The 27987-nt window shown below is 44.4% G+C and overlaps 2 protein-coding genes across 5 annotated transcripts; one reads left to right on the top strand and one right to left on the bottom strand.

Annotated features, from left to right (window-relative positions):
* Positions 1–145: 145 nt before the first annotated feature.
* Positions 146–10811, bottom strand: FKBP1B (FKBP prolyl isomerase 1B). Of its 3 annotated transcripts, none has more exons than XM_043917307.1 (4): positions 10623–10811; positions 6615–6662; positions 1798–1910; positions 146–798 (listed from the first exon to the last, which is right to left on the bottom strand). In XM_043917307.1, exons 1-4 carry the CDS (start codon positions 10657–10659, stop codon positions 754–756), a joined length of 243 nt encoding a protein of 80 aa, XP_043773242.1. In that variant the 5' UTR covers positions 10660–10811; the 3' UTR covers positions 146–753. The 3 variants fall into 3 exon arrangements, with proteins under 3 accessions (XP_043773242.1, XP_043773240.1, XP_043773241.1); XM_043917305.1 differs by having other exon boundaries at positions 146–753; XM_043917306.1 differs by lacking the exon at positions 6615–6662 and having other exon boundaries at positions 146–753.
* Positions 10229–27987, top strand: LOC122703203 (WD repeat and coiled coil containing). 2 transcript variants are annotated; one of them, XM_043917287.1, is made up of 4 exons: positions 10229–10424; positions 18119–19922; positions 23517–23634; positions 26205–27987. In XM_043917287.1, the coding sequence occupies exons 2-4, from the start codon at positions 18138–18140 to the stop codon at positions 26330–26332; spliced, it is 2031 nt and encodes a 676-aa protein (XP_043773222.1). In that variant the 5' UTR covers positions 10229–10424; positions 18119–18137; the 3' UTR covers positions 26333–27987. The 2 variants fall into 2 exon arrangements, with proteins under 2 accessions (XP_043773222.1, XP_043773223.1); XM_043917288.1 differs by lacking the exon at positions 10229–10424 and adding an exon at positions 12875–12989.

The following is a 27987-nucleotide window of genomic DNA, read 5'->3' as shown; positions in this document are numbered from 1 at the left end:
CCCACTCCAATATTCTGGCCAGGAGAATCCCATGAACAGAAGAGCCTGGCAGACTCTCAGTCCATGATGTCACAAAAAGTCAGACACAACTGAGTGTCTGAGTACACTTAAAGCACTTCCTACCTTCAGTAAGGATGGACAGGCATTTGTCAAGCACAGAGCCTTTATTTACATACCGTTTCCAAAGAGGACATTGTTTAAGTCAGCAGAACTTCCAAGAGAGAAAGTGACAGCAAAGGTAACTGGCTCAAGTCCCTCTGTGTACAGCACGTACATTTCATGTCTGAGCACCTTGTGTGTCTGGCTTAAGTAAAAGTAAGGCAGTGTAGATTGTGCGAACAAGAAATCTGTTCTGTGATCAGGAATGGCTACTACATGCATCACGCAAAATGCACAACCTGAAACATTTCAATCTGCAACCAAAGTTTCCTCAAGCAAAGATTAGCGTGAACAGTGACGGAACACAGACAGAGCAACTTGGGCAGAGAGAATGGATAATGCCATGGGGCAGTGAGGTTAGCACACTGATCAAGAGCCCCGAGCAGGAGGAGCCGTCCCAGTGGCCGAGCAGGCTAGGAGGGTGAGCAGCAGCCATCTCCAGCCACCTTCAGTTCCTTCCTGCCTTCACTCTAGGTTGAGCAGCTCCACGTCAAAGATGAGGGTGGCATTGGGAGGGATGACACCGGGGTGGCCTGTGGCTCCATATGCCACATCGGGAGTGCAGGTCAGCTTCGCCCTCTGCCCCAAGCTCATCTAGCAGGGATGGGGGCAGATGGGGAGAGGAGAAAGAGGACCCAGCTTGATTTAAAAGAAAAAAGTAAGGTAACTATGTCATTTTCCCAAACCATCCTCATGGTAACCCTGAAGATCTGAGATGAATTTTATACAGGGCACACTGAAGTGACGCTAAGAATTATAACCAAGGCAGATTGCACCCCAGACTAGCAGAGACGTGACTACAGACAGTAACTTCAACACCGTAGTCTCAAATTCATTGATCCAGCAAACAGTGCTGGTTATTCAATTAGAGTGCACCTCAAAACTTCAATCTGTTCATAATTTTTCCTTCTTCTTTCAAAGAAGCCTAAAGAGGATGTGTAAAGACCATATATGCATGTATATACTCATGTAGGTGCTAGGACGAATTCATTAGATTAAGAGATTAGAAGGCACAGCAAGGAACATCACATGACTTCATAAAGGAAGGAAGAAGAGCCTGAACCAGGGCTCATCACAGCAGTCCTCAAGGATTTGTCTGGCATTAGTGGGACAACTGGTGAAATTTGAATAATCAATTTTTAAATTTTGAATAACTGACTCAAAAATTTGAACAGATTGGCTAATAGCATTGTATCAATATTAATGTCCTGGTTTTGTTCATGGTACTATGGTTATGTAAAACATTAACGTTTAGGGAAGCTGGGTAAAGAGTATATGAGAACTATACTCATGTATAATATTTTTGCGAGTCTGAAATTGGTGCTTTTATTTTTTTTAAGTTAAAAAGAACCCTAAACACAGTAGCCTACCCCACCTCTTCTGCTGCTTCAGTTCTGAACGGCTACTAGCTCACAGGCTTGCTCAGAACTAGAGGGATATGCTTGGGAAGACAGCCCCAAGTGACAGGCAACAAAAGGTGTGGGGACACAAAGCCAGGACTGAAACTAGGTGGCATTGCCAAGCCCTGGCAGTGGAGTCAAAGCAGTGGTAGTCTGTGATGGGGGAGGGTGGAGGGCAGCATGCAGAGCCCAGACCCCCAGCTGCTCAAACCCCCCTCAACAAGGATCCTCATCTTACCTGGGCTGCGCCCTCTTCAAAACCCTTGATGACTTCCTGTTTGCCAATTCTGAACTTGAAAGGCTTGTTTCTGTCTCTGGATGAATCGAATTTCTTGCCATTTTGAAGCATTCCTATGGAAGCAAGGATAGGGTGGAAAAGAGTTGCGGTCATGAGATAACTCCCATTTCAGGTTCAACATGTCTAGTATGGAATGCCTATTCTGTACAAATCTGCTGTCTTCCAGTCCTCCCCATCCATCCCATTGACTAAGCAAGAAACCTGGATACTTCCACATCCTGCCTTCACCAAATGGTACATATCTTTGAAGTCCAGCTATTTTCTCTACTTTTATTACCACCACCCTGTGGTCTCATCAAGCCACTATCACACCTCACCTGTGGACAGGAACCGACTCTCATTAGTCTTGTTGCTTTGCCTTTACTCCTCCATTCCCTTCTCCACACTGCACCCAGAATGGTTTAAAACACACACACACACACACACGCACACGCGAGGCCCATGCAAGTGCCTAACCCTATTATTCCCTTGCTTCTGTAACTTCCCTGAGGCAGAATCCGAATGCCTACACTGTATCCAGTCACTTGAAGATCTAGCTACTGCCTGCCTGACAACTTCTCTCTGTCCTCCCCTTCTCCCCTTCCCTTCCCTATTGAGGTCAGACCTTTCTCAAGTACTTCTGCACATTACAACTTTTTTTATGCACCTTCCTTAGCCTGATGGTCTGTTTTCCCAGGCATTTCAGTTTCAGGATGAGTCTTCACCTGATATTCTCAAGGTTCCCTCACTATGCAAAACCCAAAGGTCGTATCATCCTTTATTGCAGTGAACAGTGTAAAGTGACCCAGCCAGTCAGGGGCAACCTCCACACCTCATACAAAAGGACCGTGTGAACTCAGGACACCCTCAGTGTTTTCTTAGCAGACTGAAGCATCCCTCAGCCTCCAACTGCAGATATCTTGTCATTCCTGATGTACATACATGTGTTGTCTCAGTCCAGCTGCCTAAGAAGCAAGAGCTGCTTTTCTGTTTTCTGTTCTTACTGGTGTTTCTAGCTCAAATATTAGACATTCTGCAAAGGATGCTATTTCACAACTTCTTCTCATGGCCCCTGGACCACAACAGAAGGCAATCTGGGACCAGAGAAAGATCTAGCTTGTAAGTTCAGAGACTAGATTCTGACTTCACTCTGGCACTAACTCACTGTGTGAACTTAGGCAGATCACTTTCTCTCTGATCTCAGATTTACCATGTTTCACATGAGAGGTCTAGTGTCTAAGCATCTGTGATTCCACATCCTAATTCCTACAATATAAATGTATACAAGAGACATTCTTATTTACCTATTTTCTGGGCAGAATAAATTGGGCTCTTTCCCTGGGTACTAAATCAGGCAAAGAAGAAAACCCTATTGCTACACAGAGAAACACACAGATGGATACTTCTGTATCAAATATACCAGATCAAATACAAACTCAAGCATACACACAGGTTGCTAAGATATTCAGAGATGCGCATGCATGCTCACATACATTTATGCACATGCACTCAAAAGAAAACCCTGATGGCCAAACAGATGCTAAGAAAATATTTCTAAATATTTCTAAATACATATAATACAGTCACACAGACACAAACCTGTATAGTACACATATGGATATGCACATACACACACTCACATTCACACCCTCCATTTAAAGACTGATTTTCTCATTCCTCATACTCTTCAGGTTTCTATGACTTAAACCACTTCAGACCATAAACTTTTATCTACTGCAGCAGGTTTAGTCAAAACCATGCAGTCCAGAAACCACAGACACATGGTGACTGGATTTAACAAGGGTGCCACTGAAATGTAATGGACAAAGGGTGATTTTTTTAATTAATGTTGCTGATTGACATATGAGGGAAAATGAATGGTCAAAGTGAACCCCTAGTTCACCCACACATAAAAATCAATTCCAGATGAATCACAGGCCTAAATATGAAAGATAAAATAATAAAGCTTCTATGACACAATAAATAGAAGAAGAGCTAGAGCTTCATCACCTAGGATAGACAAAGATTTCTGAACACAAAATTACTAACTGCAAAAGAAAAGATTCATATGTAGAACTTCATTAAAATTAAGAATTCTGTTCAAAGTGGGACTTCTCTAGTGGTCCAGTGACTGAGACTCTGTGCTTCCAATGTAGGGAGCCTGGGTTCGAACCTAGGTCAGGGAACTAGGATCCAGATCCTGCATGCCACAACTAAAGGATCTCATGTGCTGCAATGAAGACCCAGCACAGCCAAATAAATAAGTCTATATATTTTTAAAAAGATCCTGCATGCTGCAACAAAGATAGAGGGTCTCACATGCTGCAATTAAGACCCACTGCAGCCAAATAAATAAATAAAAATTTAAAAAAAGAAATCTGCTCAAAGGATGCCAATAAAGGAGTAAAGAAAAACAGATGGTTTGGAATAGAAGATGTTTGAAATAGGTATAGCCAACAAAGGACTCAAATCCAGAATACAAAGGAATTCCTACAGATCAGTAAGATAAAGACAGACAACCTAATTTTTTCTTAAGTGGACAAAATTTAGGTGAACTACAGAAGACATCCAAATGACCAGGAAGCACATGAAAGGGTACTCAATTTCCTTAACCATCAGGCCTGTGCAAATCAAAACCACAAGGAGATACCCTGGGAGCCCACCAGAGAGGGCCAAAACCAAAACAAAAACCTGACGACACCAAGCGGTGGTGAGGATACCGGAGAACTGGAATGCTCAGACATGGCTGGTGGCAGTGGAAACTGGCACAACTACTTTGGAAAGCTATGCGGTAGGATCTGCTACCTCTGAGCAGGTGTAACCCTGTGCCCCAGCAATTCCACTTCTATGTATAGCCAACCAGGTTGTCTACATATATGCACCAGAAGACATCTAGAAGACTCTTCAAAGCAACACTATTCATAATGTCTAAAAACTAACAATCCAAATGTTCATCAACTGTAGAAAGGATAAATTGCAATATACTCATACAATGACCTGTACAGGAATAAAAAAGAGCAAACTCCTGGATAAATCTCACACACATAAAAAATGAAATAAGAGACCTAATGAGTGAAACAACCCAAAAACAAAAGAGTACATACTCTATGAGATGAAACCAATCCATAGGGACAAAAAGTTAGAATGCTAGTTACCTTTAGGGAGATGTAATGACTGGCGGGGTGGGTGGGGGCTGGGGGGGGTGGGTCCCAGGTGGCACCAGTGGTAAAGAACCCCCCTGCCGATGCAGGAGACACAGGAGACGTAACAGACTCGGGTTCGAACCCTGGGTTGGGAAGATACCCTGGAGGAGGGCCTGGCAACCCACACCAGTACTCTTGCCTGGAGAATCCCATGGACAGAGGCGTCTAGTGGGCTACAGTCCATACAGTCGCAAAGAGTCCGACACGACTGAAGCAACTTAGCGTGCACGAGCGAATGACTGGGAGGAGGCAGAGGGGACAGACCAGGAGGTGCTGGAAAGGTCTGCTGATCTGGGGGGTGGTTACGTAAGTGTGATCACTTTTGAAAAATTTCATCAAGCTGTACATCTTAGGGTTATGTTCTCCGGTGTATTTACATATAATAAAGTTTACCAAAAAGTCCCAGACTATGACTGGGTTTGATGAGACAGTCCCTCCCCAGGCCAGAGCCGCCCACATCTAATGTTAGTATTTAATACACACTGCCTCCTGTCTGCATGTATTGTGAAAAGTCTTTACTAAAGGATGTTGTGGTTTCGGTAACTTGATAAGTACCGATATGTCTGCAACATGTAGAACAGATAAATCAATTACACAGGTCAGAGGCCCCAGAAGGCGCATGGTAATCAGGACATCACCGGGAGATGAAACACAGCTCCAGCCCACTGACGTCAGCCACTGGCAACATAGCTGTTGAGAAATACCCACACTGTTTGCCTAGAATTAAACTGGCACTTCACACTGGCCCAGAGAAGTGCTAAAAATGGCCCCCATCTGACTCTATCCTAGGAGTTAAACTGGCCTTGCTGTCTGCGAAGCGGCTGTCACCAAGTTCGCCACATTGGGAAGGTCACAAGGCAGAGCACTCCCCCTGCACCCCCCTTGGAACAAACATCTGCTCAGCGATCTTCGGCCAGCAGTCCTCAGGAACTCCAACTAGAATGTTCCTCAGTCCACCTGGCCTTCCAATCCAGATCAGGCATGAGGGCTCAGCAGAGATGTGGGCCCTCCTCCACTCCCACAGCACCACAAGCACTGCCCTCCCCAATGCCCACAGCCCTGGTGAAGGCAGGGGTCCTCTTGTTTCACGTTTGTGTCCCCACTGATCAGCACAACCTCTCGTACACAGTAAGTGTTCAGTAAGAGTAGACTGAATAGTCTATTTCCCAAAAAAGAAAGGGGATTCTGAGAAAGCTGAGACTTCACTTCTTTCATAACACTGTAGGATGAAAAGGAAGTCTGAAGCGGGGGTCAGGGCTCTGAGAGCTATAAGAGGAATTTCCAAGTATCACACAGAACCAGGGGGACCAGGGCTCCATCCTGCCTACAACAGATGGAAGGGAAATGGAGATGGCTGGCTCTGTCAGAGGCTGGTATCACGGTGGCTCTTGCCAGTGCCCTTTCTCATTCCCTCAAGGCTGACTGGGGGAGATGGGGATAGCTGGTCAGAGGAAGCCCTGGCTGCTCTGGGCTTTGGGCCTGATCCAGGGGAGCAGATACCTCTGGAGAGGTATCAGAGTAGAGACCTGCCTGAGAGGGGCAGGTTTGGATGAGAACGTAGGGGGCGAAGCCTACCTGTGTAGTGCACCACACACGTCTGGCCCTTCTTGGGGAATGTCCTTCCTGCAAGGAGACACAGAGATCCAGGAATGAACAGCAAATTGGGAAAAGTCACCGGGGACATTTCAGGTGTGACTTGTGACCAAGAGCTCTGACCCACATTCCCCTCCATACCACAGAGAAGCCCGTGGCTCCAGTTCTGGCTCTGTGCTTTGCATGAGCCAGTGGCTTTGTATGAGCCACTTCACTTCTCTGGCCTTGATCTGAACTTTATTTCCTTGGGTTCCACAACTTCGCTCTCTTCTGGTTGTTTCCCTTTCTTTGATTGCTCTTTTTACTTTCCTCCATCCATTACACAAACCTGACAGCCTACTATCTGGCAGGCCTGGACTAGATTCCAGAGACACAGAGCAATCTATGAACTCACAATGAGGTTAGGGAAATAGATGAATAAATAATAGATTATAATGCAGGGTGACGACTGCACGAGGATGAATAAACAGTGAAAGTCATTCAGTCATGTCCTACTCTTTGCGACCGCATGGACTATACAGTCCTTGGAATTCTCCAGGCGAGGATACTGGAGTGGGTAGCCTTTCCATTCTCCAGCGGATCTTCCCGACCCAGGAATTGAACTGGGGTCTCCTGCGTTGGAGGCGGATTCTTTACCAGCTGAGCTATCAGGGAAGCCCGATGATTCTGAATAAACAGAATCATTCACAAATATTTATTGAATACCTGCTTTGTAAGGCCTGATCTCAGGACACACCAGTGAGTTACACAGACCAGACAAGATTGCTACTCTTTTGGAATTCACATTCTAATGGAGGGAGACAAACAACACTCAAATAAATAAGACAACATAGATTGTGATAAGTTCTCTAAAGAAAATAAACACAATGATGAATTGCAGAGAGATACAGTGGGACAGGTCATTTCAGAATGGCTGGTCCAGGACAGCCTCTCAGAGGAGATGACATTTTAACTGAGACTTGAAGGATGAGGAGCACACTGGGAAAAGCACTGCGGGAAGAAGAAGCAGGCAGTGCATAAACCGTGAAGCAGGAAAGGATCAATGCATTTACAGAATGAAAGGAGCCTACATGACTGGAAAGACGGGAAGGAGGTGGAGATAAGTGGGAAAGAGCCAGATCATACAGGGCCTTGCAGTGCTGGATTTAATTCTGCAAATTCTTTAAGTGCAACAAGAAGGCATGGGAGGGCTTTAAGCAAGAGAATGACATAATCTGAATTAAGATTTTATAAGATCACTCTGGCTGCTCTGTGTAGGATGGACAGTTAGGCGCCTGTTGCAATAATCCAGACAGAAAATCAATGATGGCTTGAATTAAAGTGGTTGGCAGCAGAGAAGAGAGTAAAACAGATGGGAGATATATTTTGGAATTGGAGCTGACAGGGCATGCTAATGGCATGGAGAAGGGGATCCGGGATGAGGGAGAAGCATGATGTTAGGGTTTTAGGGTGGGTGACTGGAAGGCTGGAGGAACTGATTCCTGAGATGGGGAGGACTGACGAGGCACAGATTTGTGCAGGTGGCAATCTTGAGATACCTATTAAGACATACAAGCTTGTACTGCAAGTAGGCAGATGGAGAGTCTGCACTGGAGCTATAAATTTGGGTGGGATCTAAAGGCCATGGGACTGGATAACAAAGCCTTGGGAGGGTAAACAGCTGAGCCAACATGTAGATGAGGCCCCAGGGAGGGAGCAACTAACTAGTGTCAGGGAAAGTATCAGAAAGGAGATAATGGTTAAACTGGGTCTTAAAAGATGAGTAACTTGCCAGAGGAAGTAAGGGAGATAACTTGGGAAGAGTGAACCACATGTTCAAAGGCTTCGAGTCATGCAGTAATGGGAGCCTGTCTGGTTTCCTGCTGTAACCTTAAGGTCTAGCACACAGTATACGCTCAATAAATATTTGCTGAATGGCTGGTGTGTTTAACAAATTGCAGACAGTTCGATAAAGCTGGAGAGAAGTTGGTGGTAGGGATAGGGACTGCTAGTGAGAGATGAGGGTCCAGTGTGGAAGGTAACAGAAGGCTGTATCTGTCTGCCTGGAGAAAAAGGAAGATTCTTAAAGCATTTTATGCCCAGAGAGGGGCATGATCAGATATGCATTTTAAAGAGTGCTCAGACTGTGGTGCGGAAGGCCAGGAGGTGAGACTGGAGGTGGGAAGACCAGTTTAGAGACTGCGGAAATCCAGGTGAGAGATGACGGTGGCCGGAACTAGGGCAGAGGATGAGGAGATGGAGTCTTCAAGATACTCAGCAGGAGAAGTAGGCAGGATTTGTTGTAGGCTCGACCAAGACAGACATCCTCAGCACAGCAGCATCATTGTTGAAATATTAATTGGTACATTCTCCCACTCTGGGTTACCGCATGGTAGCTGGCCCTTCTGTGCTTCCTTGACTTGGGGGTTTAGACTGAAGTAAAAGCAGAAGCCCAAAGTTCCTCTGTGCTAAGTCACTCCAGTCATGTCTGACACTTTGCCACCCTATGAACTGTAGCCTGTCCATGGGATTCTCCAGGCAAGAATACTGGAGTGGGTTGCCATTTCCTCCTCCAGAGTATCTTCCTAACCCAGAGGTTGAACCCAGTTCTATTATGTCTCCTTGCATTGACAGGTGGGTTCTTTACCACTAGTGCCACCTGGAAAGTTCCTCCAGGCTTTCCCTAAAATTCTGATCCACTTCAAGAGAAAATGCCCCTTGTCCCTAGCCAGGGAGGGAGGATAAGGAGAGAAAACTCTAAAGGCTTCTTTGAGCCAGGGAAGGGAGAAGAGGCCTGGTGGCCCCTGGCAGAACTCTAAGGCAGTGCCCTGGGTGGCAGAGGGGAGGAGGTAAAAAGACCTCAGGGAGAAGCTTCCTGGGACCCAGTACAGAGGTTCCCAGCATAGAAAAAGAAGCCTGTACCTCTGGAGTGATCCAAGGTCCTGGCTGGGACTCCTAGGGACCACTGCTTTTAAATAAAGATGGTGGCCAGAAGCCAAGTCCCTCCAATTTCCTGGGGGTGGGGGAGTGTTAACACTGCCTGACATGCAGTTTGCCTGTCAAATCCTGCAGAAATGTGGGCTCCAGTCTGAATTAAGGTTGGTTTAAGAAATGGAAAAAGCTACTCCTGGCACATCCAAACTCAGTTACACAAGGGTGATGCCTGGGATGCCAGGCTTGGGAAAGTGAGGGGTGCCAACCCAAGGCAGGAAGCAAGGGAACACAGAGGAGCGCCTGGGCGTGGGGAAGACCAGGAGCAGGAGTTCTGTTTTGGACTCGCTGACTTTGAGGAATCCGTGGGACTTCCAGGTAGAGGCTGAGCAGCGGCTGGATAAACGGACCACCGTGAACTCAAATCCGAGGCCTGGGCTGGACGCTTAAGTTTGGGGGCCATCGGTTTCAGCCGCTCATGAAAGCCGTGGGAGTGGACAGGCTGGCCGGAGAGGCTGAGTGGGGCAGGGAGCATAAAACAAGATGCAGAGACAGTGGAGGAAGCGCTCCGCCTTTTCCAGACTGGCTCGGTCCCTACAGCGTCTCACCGCCCAAATCGCGGGGGGCCGCCCGATCAGAGGCCCGGAAGCGGGTGCGTTAGAAGGGGGCTGCCCCGAGCAGAAGAGATCCCAAAACATCTCTTTTCCCCGTTTCCAGAGCTCACCCAGCAGGGCAGGGAAAGCGGAGCTGTAACCCGGCCCTAGGAAATCAGCAGCAGCGGATAACCGAGGGTTTCCAGCCGCAGCAGCGCCAGTCAGAGGCGCCCGGGGCGGTGGCGGGCCGCAGACCCCAGCCTCTCAGCCGCCGCCTTCGTACCTCTAGGTGAGCAAGCGCGGATGGGGATGGCTAAGGATGTCTGCTAGAACCCCCAACAATCCCATCTCTGGTCATCTCCCGCCGCCCCCATCCTAGGCCCGCTCCCCATGTTCGGCACCCCTCCCGCGCCACCTCGGAATCGGACCCCCCCGCCGGGCTCCGCCCCGAGACCCCTCCTCCTCCCCCGGCCCCTCCACCCGGTACCGTCTCCGGGGGAGATGGTCTCGATCTCCACGCCCATCGCGGTCCCACTGGCCCCGCCTCCGAGGGTCCCCGCTGCTGCCCCGACCCCGGCTCGGCTCCGGCCCTGGCCCGCTGGCGCTCCGGCTCGCCTCCCCGCCGCCACTGCAGAGTCGGAGGAGGTGCGGCTGGAGTCGGGACCTGCGCAGGGAGGGGCCACCGGGAACGGGGCGGCGGGGCGGAGCGGCGCGGAAAGGTGGGGTCGACCGGGGCGGGGCCCGGGGGGAAGCGACCCTGAAGCGACTGCTCCAGTGCTTGACCAGGCTAACGATCATTAACCCACTGATTGGGGAAGATGTTGAGGAAGGCATGCAGACACTAGTGCATCTACCCACCCATCTGTCCCTCCCTCCCTCCCTCCATTCATCCATCTGTCAACACATATTTATGTACCAACTACTATAGTCAAAGCTATAGTTTTTCCAGTAGTCATGTATGAATGCGAGAGTTGGACCATAAAAAAGGTTGAGCCTCGAATAATTAATGCTTAACTGTGGTGCTGGAGAAGGCTCTTGAGAGTCCCTTAGACTGCAAGGAGATCAAGCCAGTCAATCCTAAAGGAAATCAACCATGAATATTCCTGTATAGTTCTTGGAATTCTCTAGGCCACAGTACTGGAATGGGAAGCCTTTCCCTTCTCCAGGGGATCTTCCCAACCCGGGGATCGAACCCAGGTCTCCCGCATTGCAGGCGGATTCTTTACCAGCTGGAAAAGATTGAAGGCAGGAGGAAAAGGGGCCGACAGAGGACGTTGGGGTTGGATGGCATCACCGACAGAATGATATGAGTTTGAGCAAGCTCCGGGAGATGGTGAAGGACAGGGAAGCCTGGAGTGCTGCAGTCCATAGGGTTGCAAAGCGTGGGACACCACTGAGCAACAGAACAACAGCTCTGTGTTAAGCTGGGGGTGGGGGGGTGGGGGGAAGCAGTCAACTTGGTCTCACAGGTAGGTGGAGAGGGCCAGCAACTAAACCAACGCTTTAATTAACTGAGTTCACTGCCATAGAGTTCAGAACGTCATGGAAGCACCAAAGAGGTACCTACCCCAGCTAGGCTGTTAGAATCTGTAGGGGCAAGTTGCTGGGGTGGTGGAAGGGGTGGGTGGAAAGTAAACCAGTAATTACTGACTCTCCCCCACCCACCTACACCCCTATACTCCATCCTGCATAGGTCTTAGGTAGGCACAGGTGGCCTCCCGCCTTTCAAGGTAGAGAACTGCACGCTGGGGATACCAACTGAATTAAGACAGAATCGTTGTCCTGGAGGAATCCACTCTGTGATGAGGACACGAACAGTTACTGCCTGGAGTAACTTAAGTTGAGGGATGAATGAATGAATGATTTCTACCAGACCCTTCACCTCCTTCCAAAGGAGACCCAGGAATCTAGAAAGGTATTTTTTGGAGGAGGTAAGCATTTGAAAAATGAATGGAACTTTCCATTTTTTCTCTCTCTTCATGCATTGTTGCAAAAATTGATACGAAGGTATGGTTCTGACAAGTGGAGCACGAAGACAGGCACGGGAAGAAAACCCTGAGCAAAGAAGAGCGAGCCCTAGAGGTGATACTCCTCCACTTCCGCACTCGCCTCTCTACCAGATGGTCAAGGCACGGACTTCAGATTATCAGCAGGAGGGCTGGCTGTGTGTTCAACAAACATGATCAACTATTGTGAGGGTCAGGATCTGAAATTCCCCATGAGCTGCCCCAAGGCGTGGCCCAGAATCTGGCAGTGGTATAGCTGGCTTTAAGCCTAGTGAATTGTAGCTATGGGCAGGCACTTTTGGGGTAAGTGTAGAATAGCGGTTTGTAATTAGGGCAGGTCCATGAAGCGAAGTCAGTTACATACACCCTATTTTGTGTATGGAGAACATTTTTCTGAGGAGATTTTAAAGAGGTCTTCAATTCTTTCTCTACCTCCCCCTCCCCGCTGCTTCCCTGAAAAGCTTAAGAAACCGTGTTGACTCTAGGGCTCCCGGACTCCTTCTTAGACTACGAGGACCGAAAAGATGCGGGGGAAAGCGCTAAACCTCTCAAGGGAGGAACGGTATCAATAGCAGTGTTACCGTCGATGGCGTTTCAGGCGGAATACAACTCCCAGAGGTCTGTGCGGCAAAGCTCGAGCTTATTGGCCAATGAGAAGGGCCGTCTCATAACGGGACACAAGCAATAGCCAATAGGCAGGGGGGAATTGCCGAGCTTGTACAGCCCGGCTCACCTTCCGGGCTCTGGGAACCGATGCTTCCGGAATCTGCTTGGGACTTCGGATCGGAGGTCTGTGAGCTCCGGAGGCCGCGGGGAAACTGATTTTCCGTGGGCCAGTGAGACCAGAGGTATTTTGTCTCTACTGCTTTCCGGCCTGGCCGCTGTAGGGGAGGCCAGGTGGGCGGGGACGGAAGTGGAGAGATGTGCACTTTGGCAGACGCGGATTAGAGGAAGGGTTACAGGTTGCGGAGAAGATGGCTAGAATGGTGGGGGGCCACGTGAGAGGGCTGGTGAATGAGGAGGAGCAGGGGGTGGGTTTAAACCAGAGAATATATTACTTGTGACTCACGAGTGACGCTTCTGGGAATATATCCTAAGGAAGCCATTCAAAATGAACATGCTTTATTCATAAACACCTTTATCCCAGCGGTATTTGTAAAAAGATAAAGTTGGCTATAACAGGTATCTCACCAGTGAGGAAAAATTATGGCACTTTCTCAACAGTGAGGAAAAGTGGTATGAAGTGGCTTCTAAAAGTAATTTATAAAACTTTTAAATAACATGGGTAGATCCTAATATAATGTGAAGCGAAAAAATCGTGATATGAAATGGTGCAGTATGAGTGAAAAAGTTTAACATCAACTGCATAGAAAAATGTCTGGAGGGTTGCAGTCATAATTTTCTTTTGTTGAATTTGAGTGTGTGTGTGTGAATTTACCTTTTGACCTTTAAAAAAATTTATCGGAGTATAGTCGATTTAAAATGTGTTAGTTTCTGCTGTGCAGCAAGTGCATCAGTTATACATACACATATATCCACCCTTTTTAAGGTTCTTTTCTCAATAAAGTGATTACAGAGTGTTGAGAATACTTCCCTGTGCTAGACAGTTTTTAGTTTCGACACATTGAGGACTCTTTTGCGGCCCCATGGACTGTAGCCTCCCAGGCAAGAATAATGGAATGGGTTGACATTTCCTTCTCCAGGAAGTCTTCCCCATCCAGGGAATGAACTCGAGTCTTCTGCGTGGCAGGCAGATTCTTTACCATCTGAGCCACCAGGGAAGGCTCACACTATACAGTAGGTCCTTATTAGTTATCTATTTTATATATAGTAGTGTGTATGTCAATCCCAGTCTCCCCATTTACCCCCTCTTTCCTCCCTGGTAACCACAAATTTGTTTTCTACATCTGTGACTCTATTTCTGTTTTGTAAATAAGTTCATTCGTACCATTTTTAAAGATTTTACATATAAGCAATGTCATATGGGAATTTATCTTTCTCTGACTTATTTCACTCAATATGACAATTTCTAGGTCCTTTTGACATTTCTTATATATTAATTTAAAACAATAAGTGTAAAGAACTTGGAATTATTTTATAATGAAAACACAGTAAATTTGGAAAAACAAGTTGGGGAGTAGGTAACTTTAAACTTACTGGAAGTGCTCCAATTCACCTGAGCCCCTTGACTGTCACTATGAGTTGTCTTAGTTTTTTGGGTTTTTTTGGCTGTGCTGCATCTTATCTGCAGCTCGTGGGATCTAGCTCCTTGACCAGGGACTAAACTTGGGTCCCCTGCATTGGGAGTGCAAAATCTTAGCCCCTGGACTACCAAGGAAGTTCCATGAGTTGTCTTTAAAGAAGAATAGAAACAGAAGAATTAAATGTCTATAGACTGAACACCAGATCCTGGTTCTGGCCATCTCTCTCCTGAATGAATACATTCAGCTTTTTGCTTCGTAGAGCAACCAGGATTCCTGATTTGAGAAACCTCATCATCTGAGGGTGGAGAGATTAACAGGTGTACGTACCGTTAGCTTCAGGCAAATATTTTAAAAGATACAAAATAATTGAGGTACACCTGAAGGTCTTTCGCCTTTGTCCTCTTGGTTCTCTGATCTTTTTACTACTAGCTCTGTAACCGTGACCCCCACATCCTTACTTCTGACTGCCTAAGGTGCAGTGCCACCCTATAAACATCTTAAATAAAGCATGTGTGTGCGTGCTCAGTTGCTTTAGTTGTGTCCGACTCTTTGCGACCCCATGGACTGTATCCTGCCAGGTTCCTCTGTCCATGGGATTTTCCCAGCGAGAATACTGGGTAGGTTGCCATTTCCTCCTCCAGGGGATTCCCCCCAACCCACGGATTGAACCCGCAACTCCTGTGTCTCTGGCATTACAGGCAGATTCTTTTTTTTTTTTTACAGGCAGATTCTTTACTGCTAAGCCACCGGGGAAGCCCACATTAAACTTGTTGCACACTACATTGTTCTTACCTCTGAAGCATGCTCTGCCTTCTGTAGCTCTGATTAATGATTCATCAGTTTCCCAAGCTGAAAATTTGTATGTTGTCCTTAATTCTCCTTTCTTCCTTAGCACTCATTCCACTTGATAATCTATTTCAGTTGCCTTAAAAGTATCTCGTAGCTACAAGCTTGGCTCACTTTATCATCCTGACATTCAAATTATCTATGTCCCCCGTTTTTAAAATTAATTGATTAATTTTTAATTGGAGGTGAAGTGCTTTGCAGTGTTGCAGTCGTTTCTGCCCATGGACCCTTGTTAAACTTGTCAACTTCTTAGTTTCTCAGGTCCGTTCTGCACAATGTTGCATGAATGTGTACTGGTTTCTCTAAATTCCAAATTCTTCAGCAGGCCCTTTATGATCAGAGAGATAAGGTTAAAAAGGTGTAGCAGTATCAGAAAATATAAGGCCTTCGATGCTCTGCTAAAACATTTTGGAAGAACCTTTATATGTTTAGACTGTGGAGACTCATCAAAGATATTTGAGCAGAAATGCAGAATTACCAGATGCTGTGACTTTTCTCGGGCTTCCTTGGTGGCTCAGAGGTAAAGAATCCACTTGCAATGCAGGAGACTCAGGAGATATGGCTTTGGTCCTTGGGTTGGGAAGATCCCTTAGAGGAGGAAATGGCAACCCACACCAGTACTCTTGCCTGGAAAATCCCATGGACAGAGGAGCCTGGTGAGCTACAGTCCATAGGACATCTATAGTCCAAGCCGGACATCTCAAGATAATTCTGCCCAACACTCAAAGAGTCCAGGCTCTGTGGAAAAGAAGAGACTGGGGTGAAGAGAATTTCTCCTTATCCTCCTCTATTGAAAAGCAGGAGGTGGTCAGAACCTGGACTAATTATTGTTAGGTGTTTGAGGAATATAGGCCAAATTTCCTTCATTTTTATTTTTTACTTTAATTTTATTGAAGTGTGATTTATTTACAATATCATGTTAGTTTCAGGTATACAGCACAGTGACTCAGTTTTATATATATATATGTATATATAATTAGTGCTGCAGTGAACATTGTGTTGCTTATATCTTTTTGAATTATAGCTTTCTCTGGCTATATGCCCAGGTGTGGGCCGGGGGCGGGGGGGGCGTGGGGGGGGGGGAATTGCAGGATCATATGGTAACTCTAAATTTTTTACCAAATTTCTTCTTGATACTAAAGATAAAAATATTAAAATTAATTCTTCTAAAAAATTTCAGTGACTTTATTATCAAGTTTGTTTTTCCCTTATTCACAAACTCTTACCCTGGGCTAACCCTGGCCATACACGCCCTCAATGACATTAGACTAACTTGAGTGGCCTAAAACATACCATATAAATTGCTTTTGATATATAATTGGCCTGTTAGGAATTTTCTCTGCCCAGGAAAATGTATCATGCATTATTTATCAATAAAAGTCTTTTAAAAGTGCATAAGTAGATATTAGGGAAGTATATATATTATCTTACACAAGACCAATGGGTTTGAGATGGCAGCCTTCTTCATTAGTAATGACAGAGGACATATTTCTCTATTTAGCAAGCTACTGCAGAACCGCTTAATCTGACATCATGTGTAGAAGTAAAACAGACCTTCCTGTCTTGGTAAAAGATTCTAAGAGTAGGGACAAAACTAGCAAAAAGGTATGAGAAAAAAATGCAGACAAATGAAAATCATATCTACTAGTTTGGTGGAAAATATATTTCTTTGGATTTAGAGTCTGAAGAGAGCTTCTCAAAGTTCTGTCTTTGATGCTAAGTAAACCAGGCAGGGTTGAAAAATACCCATTAGATTCAGTGATGTGAGTAGCACTGGTGGGAGGGTGGGAGTTGTTTCAGAAGAGGTGAGAATGGAATCAGTTTGGAGTGGGTTAAGAAGAGAATGAGTGGTGAAGAAATGGACACTGCATGTTTAGAGAATTTGATTAAACATTCTAAGATTAAACATCACTTAGAATGTGTTTATTCATCATCATAATTATTTTATAATGTCAAATTGCCTGTTGATATTCTTCAGCCACTTAAAATTTTGTCTTTTTAACTGGCTTACAAGAACTTTTCATAAATTATTTTTTTGCATTTGAATGTTTAGTTTCATTTTTCAATTAGAAAAGGACTATTTGTATGCTTATTAAAAAACAATTTTTCAAAAAATACGGAAATAAAGAGGGTTCCACCTTCTCTCTTTTCCCATCTCACTCCTTCTCAGTATGTACTGTGAACAGTTTGGTATGTGTTATTTCTGATCTTTTTCTGCATCTTTATGTAAATATATACAAATACATGTATATAGACATAGAGAGGTGGATTTCTTTCCATAAATAGGAGCTTACTAGATGTGTTACATTGTGAATTACACTGCTTTTGGGGAGGATTTTTCTGTATCATTATTCATGGAGCGTCCTTATTTTTTAATGTATTTCCATATTGATGTACATTTAGATTTTTCTCTTATAAAAGATGCTATGGTAAATCCTTATACATATACACGCTGGAGTATTTTTATGGTACTGTGAAAAGTCTTTTCTTTTAAATCTCTTATATTTTTTACATTTTTTTTTGCATTTGGATCTTTAATTTATCTGGAAGGTGTTTTGTTATCAGATATGAAAGGCAAGTTTCTTAACCTTTTAGAGCTTCAGCTCTGTTGTGTCTCACACAAGAATAATAGTGCTACCCTCACTGGACTATTACATGGATTGTATTGAATTCCAGGTGACTTAGCACCACATATGGCACATTCGGATATGTTTATTCTCTTCCTTTCCTTCTAATTTGGCCAGCAAATTCCTATAGTAGCTGGGTGTGTTTATAGGATATTGTCTTTTTGCATATTCAGTAAGAGTCGAGTCATCCTGATATCCTCTGTTTTGACGTGTCTCACATTTCACAGAAAGGCTAAACCAGTTTTCTGGATTTGTCAGGTTATATTTTCATGGTGTAACTTTCCTTCTTAATTATTTCAGAGAAACTTTATCAGAAAGGATGGAGTTGGGACAAGGAAAACTTCTCAGGACTGGACTGAATGCATTATATCAAGCAATACACCCAATTCACGGCCTTGCTTGGACTGATGGGACTCAGGTAGTCCTGACCAATTTACAGCTTCACGGAGGAGAGGCCAAATTGGGGGACTCAACAGTCCTTGGACAGTTTGAACACGTGTATGGGGTGTCCTGGGCCCCACCTGGTGCCGCTGACATACCCACTCTGCTCGCTGTCCAGCACAGGAAGTATGTTATCGTGTGGCAGCTGTGTCCTGGCCCTGCAGAGACAAGCAAGTGGCTGATATCTCAGCCCTGTGAGATCAGACAGTCATGCCCTGTCCTTCCCCAGGGCTGTGTGTGGCACCCAGAAAGTGCCATCCTGGCTGTGTTGACTGCTTGGGATGTCTCCGTGTTCTACAACATCCACCGTGACAGTTCCCAAGTCAAAGTGGACGTCAGCACCCAAGGCCTCATTCACTGTGCATGTTGGACCCAGGATGGCCAGAGGCTGGTGGTGGCAGCAGGCAACAGCCTGCATTCTTACATTTGGGACAGTGCTCAGAAGACCCTTCGTAGGTGCTCGCTCTGTCCCATGTTTGATGTGGACAGCTACGTGCGCTCAATTGGAGCCACTGTGGACTCACAGGTCGTTATAGCCACTGAGCTTCCGCTGGATAAGATTTGTGGGTTAAATGCTTGTGGAACTTTTGACGTTCCCCCTAGTGGTGAAGACACTTGCCTGCATGCTTTACCAGTTACTGATCCAGTTTCCTCTGAAACAAATTCTGAAACACCGGTGTCGTCATCCTTTTCTGAGCCTCTGGATCTAACTCATATCCACTTCAACAGATCTAAATCTGAGGGTAGTTCTCTTACTTGTCTAAGGAAAAAAGACTACTTGACAGGAAGTGGCCTGGATTCTTCACATTTGGTCCTCTTGACCTTTGAGAAGGAGGTTACCTGCAACAGAAAAGTCATCATTCCAGGCATTCTGGTTCCTGACCTAGTAGCATTTAATCTTAAAGCACAAGCAGTCGCAGTGGCTTCCAATACATCTAATGTAATTTTTATCTATTCTGTCATTCCGTTATTAATGCCAAACATCCAGCAGATTCAGTTAGAGAGTAATGAAAGACCAAAAGGCATATGTTTCTTGACAGATAAATTACTATTAATTTTGGTGGGAAGACAAAAGTCCACTGACTCGGCATTTCTTCCTTCTTCAAAATCTGATCAGTATATGATTCGTTTGATTGTTAGAGAGGTAATGCTGAAAGAAGACTTTCCAGTGACACTGAGTGAAAACCAGAATGATAACTCTTCTTTCAGTACTCTGTTAAATAAAACAAATATAAAAAAGCTAATTGAAGATCTTTCACCAGACTTTTTTCACCAAAGCGGAGGGCTCTTGTTCACAGCTAATAGCAGCAGTCAAAGTGGAAAGCCTGGAAGAACCCTTATTAAAGAAATGGAAAGTCCTGCATCCAGCATCTGTGATGGCTCCACAGTCCTAGAAACTCTAGATGCCAGGCCTGTTAACTCGTCAGTAACTCTGCCCAGACCCAGCAGTACACCAGCCCACACCAGTACCACAGAACCTCCTAACTTAGAACGGGAAGAGGAAACCTACCAGCTGTCTAAGGAACTAGAAATTGTATCTAGGAACCTGAGTGAAGTGCAGCGACGTCTTTCTGAACTCAGCGACTTTCTGCACAATGGAAAGAAGTCCTCTCCAGTGTACCCACTCTCTCAGGATCTGCCTTATGTTCACATCACTTGCCAGGTAACTTCTCTAGGGGAGCTACCACTGGCTCCTATAGCCCTATCTGCTGCAAGAGAAATTTATTGATGAGGCAGTGGGATTCTAATTGAACTTCACTGAGCTGGGCATGTTATATTCAGGCACGTTGTTATACCTTTTCAGGTTGGTTGGATAGGCCCACATAGCAGTATACACCATGACTTTATCATGCACGTGGTATGAAAACATGAATTCTTGCACTCATTCTGGCAATCTGTTTAGAAAACAAATTCTTAAATCATGCTGTTTCATTGAGAAGGCCTTTTCTTATATGCAGTTACAAGCTCTCTTCCATTTATAAGAAAGGTTATAGTCATTAAAATGTTTTAATATATCTATGTTTACCTGTATATGCAAACATAAAATATTATTTAAACGGGCTCATATAATATCCATTTTATCATGAATACTTTCCCATTGAACTTGGCCCTGCTTCTCCTCCCTGTAATCCACTTTTAGCTAGCAGCTTAATGTGGATCCTTGCATATTTTTCCTTCGTACTCATATAATCTTACACAGATCTTTGCTTAATTCATGGGTATGTAGGTGTTGGGGTGGTGATTTTCTCATTGTTTTACAAACATGGGGTCATATGGTGTGTTCTTTACTTCATGCTGAGAGTGTTCTGTTTATTCAGTTCTTCCCTTGTTGATGGACATTCACTTTGTTTTCAGTTCTTAGCCACTCCAAATAGTGCTACACTAGTATTCTCGTACATATCTATTTATATTCATACTTTTATTTCTATTGGCTTGGTTCCCAGAAGTGGAAGTGCAGATTTGAAGAGTGTGTGTGTGTGTGTATATGTGTGTGTGTGTGTGTGTGCATATATATATATATACACACACACACACACACACATATATATATAATATGTATATGCTTCTACTTTTAATAGAGTTGCCAGATTGCCTTTCAATGAATCATCACATGCCCATCAGCAACATATGGGACTATCCTTTTCCTTACATCCTCATCAGTCTGATTAATGTGAAGTAGTATTTCACTTTTATTAATTGTTTTTCCCTTACTGTTGGCTATGATGAATGCTTAATCGTGGATGACTCTTTGTGGCCCCGTGGACGGTAGCCCGCCAGGCTCCTCTGTCCATGGGATTCTCCAGGTGAGAATACTGGAGTGGGTTCCCATTTCCTACTCTAGAGGATCTTCCCAACCCAGGGATCAAACCCTGTCTCTTGCATCCCCTGTATTGGCAGGCAGGTTCTTTACCACTGCGCCACCTGGGAAGCCCCTGGTAGTTCGCTACTGTTAATGAATTTGAGTATATCCTCATGTTTTTTGGTCAGTTGCATTACCAGTTTACAAGAGGTTTTTCTAAAGAAATTGATGGATGTGTAGTAATCTAGATTTTCTTGCATTATTTTATATACATTAGTTTTTACATTTATGTTTTTAATCACTGATTAAAATTTCCTGAAAGATAAGTAGTTGTGCTGCCAACATTATTAAAAATCCATCTTTATTCCACTGAACTTGATCTACCAAATTTTTCATATATAAACTTATATATTCTGAGATCTAATTCTGGTTACTTCTTACTGCAGCTACTGTAATACTGGTCTTTGTCTAAAACTGTAACAATACCACACTGATTTGATTACTGTGGACTTATATATCTTTGTTTAAAGATGTATAGATATATCTGTTGTCAGTTGATGGTTAGCATTTTGTAAGCAATAAAGCATTTTAAAATTAAGGTATGAACATCCGATGGATCATCAGAAAAGCAAGCGTTCCAGAAAAACATCTATTTCTGCTTTATTGACTATGCCAAAGCCTTTGACTGTGTGGATTACAATAAACTGTGGAAAATTCTGAAAGAGATGGGCATACCAGACCACCTGACCTGCCTCTTGAGAAACCTGTATGCAGGTCAGGAAGCAACAGTTAGAACTGGACATGGAACAACAGACTGGTTCCAAATAGGAAAAGGAGTACATCAAGGCTGTATATTGTCACCCTGCTTATGTAACTTATATGCAGAGTACATCATGAGAAACGCTGGGCTGGAAGAAACACAAGCTGGATTCAAGATTGCCGGGAGAAATATCAATAATCTCAGATATGCAGATGACACCACTCTTATGGTAGAAAGTGAAAAACTAAAAAGCCTATTGATGAAAGTGAAAGAGGAGAGTGACAAAGTTGGCTTAAAGCTCCACATTCAGAAAACTAAGATCATGGCATCTGGTCCCATCACTTCATGGGAAATAGATGGGGAAACAGTGGAAACAGTGGCTGACTTTATTTTTCTGTGCTCCAAAATCACTGCAGATGGTGATTGCAGCCATGAAATTAAAAGACGCTTACTCTTTGGAAGGAAAGTTATCACCAACCAGACAGCATATTAAAAAGCAGAGACATTACTTTGACAACAAAGGTTCGTCTAGTCAAGGCTATGATTTTTCCAGTAGTCATGCATGGATGTGAGAGTTGGACTATAAGGAAAACTGAGCACCAAAGAATTGATGCTTTTGAACTGTGGTGTTGGAGAAGACTCTTGAGAGTCCCTTGGACTGCAAGGAGATCCAACCAGTCCATCCTAAAGGAGATCAGTCCTGAGTGTTCATTGGAAGGACTGATGTTGAAGCTGAAGCTCCAATACTTTGGCCACTGATGCGAAGAGCTGACTCATTGGAAAAGACCCTGATGCTGGGAAAGATTGAGGGCAGGAGGAGAATCCCTCCTGAGGATGACTGAGGATGAGATGGTTGGATGGTATCATTGACTCGATGGACATGGGTTTGGGTAAACTCCGAGAGTTGGGGTTGGACAGGGAGGCCTGGTGTGCCGCAGTTCATGGATTCACAAAAAGTTGGACGTGACTGAGCGACTGAACTGAACTGATGTACATTATTAGACATATGCAGTTGCACACTTAACTACAGAATATGCACTCTGCATCCTCCATGGCTAAGTTGTATGTGACTCTTTGTGACTCCATGGACTGCAGCACCCTAGGCTCCCCTGTTCATGGGATTCTCCAGGCAAGAATACTGGAGCGGGTTGCCATTTCTTCCTCCAGAGGATCTTCCCAAGCCAGGGATCGAACCCATGTGTCCTCCATTGGCAGGAAGATTCTTCACCACTGTACCAGCTGAGAAGCCCAGAATCTGCACTAGGAAACCAAAACATTTCATGTGGCTCACTTTACTGTGACACTCACTTTTTTCCAGTGGCCTGGAACCAAAACCTGCAACATCTCTGAGGTATGCCTGTTTCTAAACCGCCGAGCTGTTTTTCCTCACCATCTGATTGTATCTTTCTCAGGCTGCCATCCATCATCCTATGCTGCTATTAGTCTCATCCTAGAAAAACCAGTTCCTAAAGATAAAGACATAACCTTGGGGATGAACAGAGCAAAAGGAAATTTGGGATTGTGTCTATCTGATTCTTTAGTTGTGCAAAATAATGCAGCAAATAGCTCCTTATTTAACACTGAAGTTGATAGTGGTAATAGATAAGACTTTTTTAAACTGTACATTCTATTCTTAGGAAATAGTAACCCCATTGCTTCTGCAATCAGTTTAACAATTTTTATCTTTATTTTTGAAGAAATCTCATTTTTTAGGTCCTGTTATTGAAAAAAGAATGATGCTTCTCTGCAATGGCAAGCTAAGACTCAGCGCAGTCCAGCAGACTTTCGGCCTCTCTCTTGTTGAAATGCTGCATGGTAGGTAAAATTCAGAAGGCGACTCTACCCGACATCTCCTCCCTCGATTTTGTGACTGTCAGTGGTGATGAAAATGAAGTGTACCAACCATTCAGTGATTCAGTAGACAGTTAAAAAGTATTATTAATTGTTATTGTATACCTAGGCCTGTTATAGGTGCCGAAACACACAGAAAATATGGGTTGTGTCCTTAAGGAACTTACAACCTAGTTGAAAAACCCTGAGTGCACACATGAAAAAACTAAATAGAGTTACAAAGCAATATGTAACAACTGCAAGGAAATGACAGAAAACCTCATATGTACCAGTTGCATTAAAACATAAATAGCATTGCAGAATATTTCTTTCATGTGTGTGTGGTGGGGGGGAGGGGGCTCTGTGTGCACACCAACATTCTTTCATTTGTTTATTTTATTAATTTTGGGGCCACACCACATGGCATATGAAATCTTAGTTCCCCAACTAGGGATTGAACCCTTGTCTGCTGCAGTGGAAGTCTTAGCCACTGGATGGCTAGGGAAGTTCCTACATTCTTTTTTTCAAAATATTCTTTCCCATTGTGGTTTATCACATAACATTGAATATAGTTGTCTGTGCTATACAGTAGGACCTTATTGTTTTCTTTCTTTTTTGGGCCATGCCTTGCCGCTTATGGGGTTTCAGTTCCCCAACCAGGGATTGAACCTAGGCCACAGCAGCGACAGCCTGGAATCCTAACCACTGGGCCACCAGGGAACTCCCATAGAATATTACTTAAAGGCATTGTCTTTTTTTTTTTTAATTTATTTTTTTATTGAAGGATAATTGCTTTACAGAACTTTGTTGTTTTCTGTCAAACCTCAACATGAATCAGCCATAGATATCCATATGTCCCCTCCCTTTTGAACCTCCCCCCCATCTCTCTCCCCATCCCACCCCTCTAGATTGATACAAAGCCCGTGTTTGAGTTTCCTGAGCCATACAGCAAATTCCTGTTGGCTATCTGTTTTACGTATGGTAATGTAAAGTTTCCATGTTACTCTTTCCATACATTTCACCCTCTCCTCCCCTCTCTCCATGTCCATAAGTCTATTCTCTATGTCTGTTTAGGAGCTGTCATTTTAACATGCAGCAAACGTGTGCGCGTGAAGGACGCTCCTAGATGGCTCAGGACTGGCTCATGCCTGTGTTCCATCCGATGGGGAACATGGTGGTTTTCTTATGCCTAAGGCTTCAGGACAGCCACACACTGAACATAAATTTTTTTTTAAAATTTCATTTCATTTTTTTTTCCCTGTTAAACATTGTAGCATCAGCATTTTTCTATTTTGACACATGCATTTATGATACAACTTCATAATTGTAATTTTTATTGGGTTAATATTCTATCTTGGATGTACCATATTTTTTTTCTTTCAGTTTTATTGAGATACAGTTGACATGCAGCACTATAAAGTGTACAACATAACAATTTGACTTAAATGCATCATGAAATGATTATCATAGTAAGTTAGTGAACAACCATCGTCTCATATAGATAGAAAAAATTTTTCCTTCTGATGAGCAGTATTTACTCTCTTAATACCATATTTTAGTTTGCCTTGTTTTCTTTGACATTTAAGTGGTTTCCAATTTTTCATTATCACCAATAACACTAATAAAAACCTTTCTGTATTTTATACATTTTTGGAAAGTATAGATTTTCAGAAGTGAAATTATAGGGTCACAGTGGACTCAAAAGAACCAGAGAAAGTCCAGGTATGTGTTACATCAGTGGTCCTAGGTTACCCCAGAACAAACTATTTAGGATTATCTGGGCACTTCTAGCCTGGCACTAGTCAGCTCAACCTCCTTGGGTGTCTAGAGGCTGGTGTGGATCTCAAAAATATAGAAGTTTCCTCCATAGCGTTGCTGTTGCCAGCTTTGCATGGTTTTTGGAGAAACTACTAGATGGCATTAGAGAAGGTAGGAATACCACACACAACCCCTAACACCAGCATGCACACACAAGCTCAAATGCATGACACTGACCCTTTATTGCCTAGCCGGGGCATTAATACATGTCCCTTAGCTATACCTGTCTGGAGAAGGCAATGGCACCCCACTCCAGTACTCTTGCCTTGAAACTCGCATGGACGGAGGAGCCTGGTAGGCTGCAGTCCATGGGGTCGCTAAGAGTCAGACACGACTGAGCGACTTCACTCTTCACTTTCATGCATTGGAGAAGGAAATGGCAACCCACTCCAGTGTTCCTGCCTGGAGAATCCCAGGGACGGGGGAGCCTGGTGGGCTGCCATCCATGGGGTTGCACAGAGTTGGACATGACTGAAGCAACTTAGCAGCAGCAGCAGCTATACCTGTCACCTGTCATCAATATCCCATTCCTGCCATGTAACCTGACCCTAAGTTTCACCCGGCCCCTCCATCTCTGTAAAGTCTTGTGATGGTCAGGTTCAGGATTATCAACTACTACATTCTTTCCCTCAAAAAAGTTGTATTTGTGATATTTTTCTTTATTGAGTAAGACAGGATATCCTAAATTGCCTGTGTGTTTATTTTAGAATTGCCTGTGTGTTTATTTTACTTTGCAGACTTCCACTGGATCCTTCTCTGTGCGGACAGTGAAGGCTTCGTCCCCTTAACTTTCACAGCCACACAGGAAATAATCATTAGAGATGGCAGGTCAGATGACTTCCGAAACTCTGTCTCAGAGCGTTGATAGCAATCCTTCTCTTGGAGTCTTCAGTGATGGATTCCCCAAAGCGGAGATACCACCGGCTCTTCTGACCATACTGGCAGTGTAGTCCGATACTTATCAGCAGAGTATTTGCTGCACAGCCTCGCAGATGAGGCCATTACTAACAAGAGCTGTTTTCCAAGGTGGACACTCCCCAGCTGGGATCTGCAGGGCCGCTGGGAGGTGAAGCGCTTGCCATGGCTGGCTCCCGCCACTCCTCCCCCCAGGCTGCTGTTCCCTGCTCTGCAGCAGAGCCCAGTCTTTGTTAGATGGCTCAGAAAGCAGTTATTTATGTATTCATGACTGTGTGGTTTTGTCTAAGGGCAGAATTCCCGGCACAAAACAATATTATGGTGCCATATGGATTGTGTTTTATGGTTTCTCTGAGGCTTTCTGTCCCTTGCCCAAAATGGCATTAAAGCTCTTAGAAGCACTTAAATGGTACCTCAGGATTGTAATAGATCTTGGCTTCAAGTTGAGTGTGAGGAGTGCTGGAGAACATCTGCTCCAGCGTCTCTTTTTACCCTAAACAAGCAGGAATGCACAGAGCTCAAAGGAAAACAAAAAATCGATTCATTTCTGGTCCCAGGACTACCTCTAACAGGAAGTAGCTCTGATGTTGGATTTAAACCGAACCCTCTCACTTCCCTAGAAAATTCTGGCTGACAAAAATGCCCAGGAACTCCTGAAATCTGGCCCTGGGCAAATTTCAAATGATACCTAAAGTGCTCTGACTTCCTCTGGGCCCCGCTGAAGCGTGTCCTGATGTTACTAGCACAGCGCCAAGCACAGGTGAGGCCTGCGGCAGGATTTTATGCTGTTGTCCCTCAGGGTTTTCTCCCTGAGAGGTTACTCATCTCCTATTTTGGGTGTCATAAAAATGCCCTATTTTTCTCCCAGTAATCAACTCCCTTAGTTTAAATTGCCACCTTAATTTGTCTATTTTTCTGTTCTCCCTGTTCAAGTCTTATAGGCCAGCGTAGAATCTATGAGAGAAAGTATTTCAGAAAGTTGAAGGTTACACTGAATCTGAGATAGTTTCTGATAATTATGGACTAAAGCACTAGCTTAGCCTAGTGGAAAGAGCCCTGATCCCAGCTTCAGATAGGCTCGCCACTTTTCACAGAGTCATAAACTTCTGACACTGCAGTGTAATGAACGGATTGATAAGTGACTAGTCAGAACACATTTGCAAGTACGTTGTTTCAGCTGTAGGAGCTCAGATGCATAGGAGCACAAATGCTTCTTCCTCTTTTCTTTTAAAGTCATCTGGAAAGATCTTGTACCCTTGAGGACTCCTGTCTGCTAGTTTATGAAGATGGAGCAGGGATAGGGAAGAGACGAGAGCCACTTTGCGGTTGAAGTGCATTAGAGGGGCTGCTGGGGTAATGGGAATGGAGGCCAGTTGTCTGGAATCAGTTGCTGGAGTGCAGTGGCTGAGGTTAGCCTGAGGCCTGGCTCCATTTTCGAAGGAAGTGTCTGGTGGGGTGAAACCACTCAACTGTGAAGCCTCAAGATGGGGTCTGGGGGACCTGATAGCAAAATCTGTGTAGGTGCCCCAGATTGTATGTTACAATCATTTTGCTAGTCAGAATCCTGTGAATGAGTCTTCAATAAAATCACTAATGGTTGTTGTA

This window comes from Cervus elaphus, chromosome 11 (assembly GCF_910594005.1).
Source record: "Cervus elaphus chromosome 11, mCerEla1.1, whole genome shotgun sequence".
Taxonomy (NCBI): Eukaryota; Metazoa; Chordata; class Mammalia; order Artiodactyla; family Cervidae; genus Cervus; species Cervus elaphus.
This window is presented reverse-complemented; position numbering and strand designations above follow the sequence as displayed.

Coding starts and splice junctions, on each gene's coding strand:
- FKBP1B (XM_043917305.1), bottom strand. CDS start 10,659: ATGGGCGTGGAGATCGAGACCATCTCCCCCGGAGACG. Junction 1,911..6,614: donor GTGTGTGGTGCACTACACAG/GTAGGCTTCGCC, acceptor TTGCTTCCATAG/GAATGCTTCAAAATGGCAAG. Junction 754..1,797: donor TTGAAGAGGGCGCAGCCCAG/GTAAGATGAGGA, acceptor CATCCCTGCTAG/ATGAGCTTGGGGCAGAGGGC.
- LOC122703203 (XM_043917287.1), top strand. CDS start 18,138: ATGGAGTTGGGACAAGGAAAACTTCTCAGGACTGGACTGAATGCATTA. Junction 19,923..23,516: donor ATGTTCACATCACTTGCCAG/GTAACTTCTCTA, acceptor TTATTTTTGAAG/AAATCTCATTTTTTAGGTCC. Junction 23,635..26,204: donor TCTTGTTGAAATGCTGCATG/GTAGGTAAAATT, acceptor TTTACTTTGCAG/ACTTCCACTGGATCCTTCTC.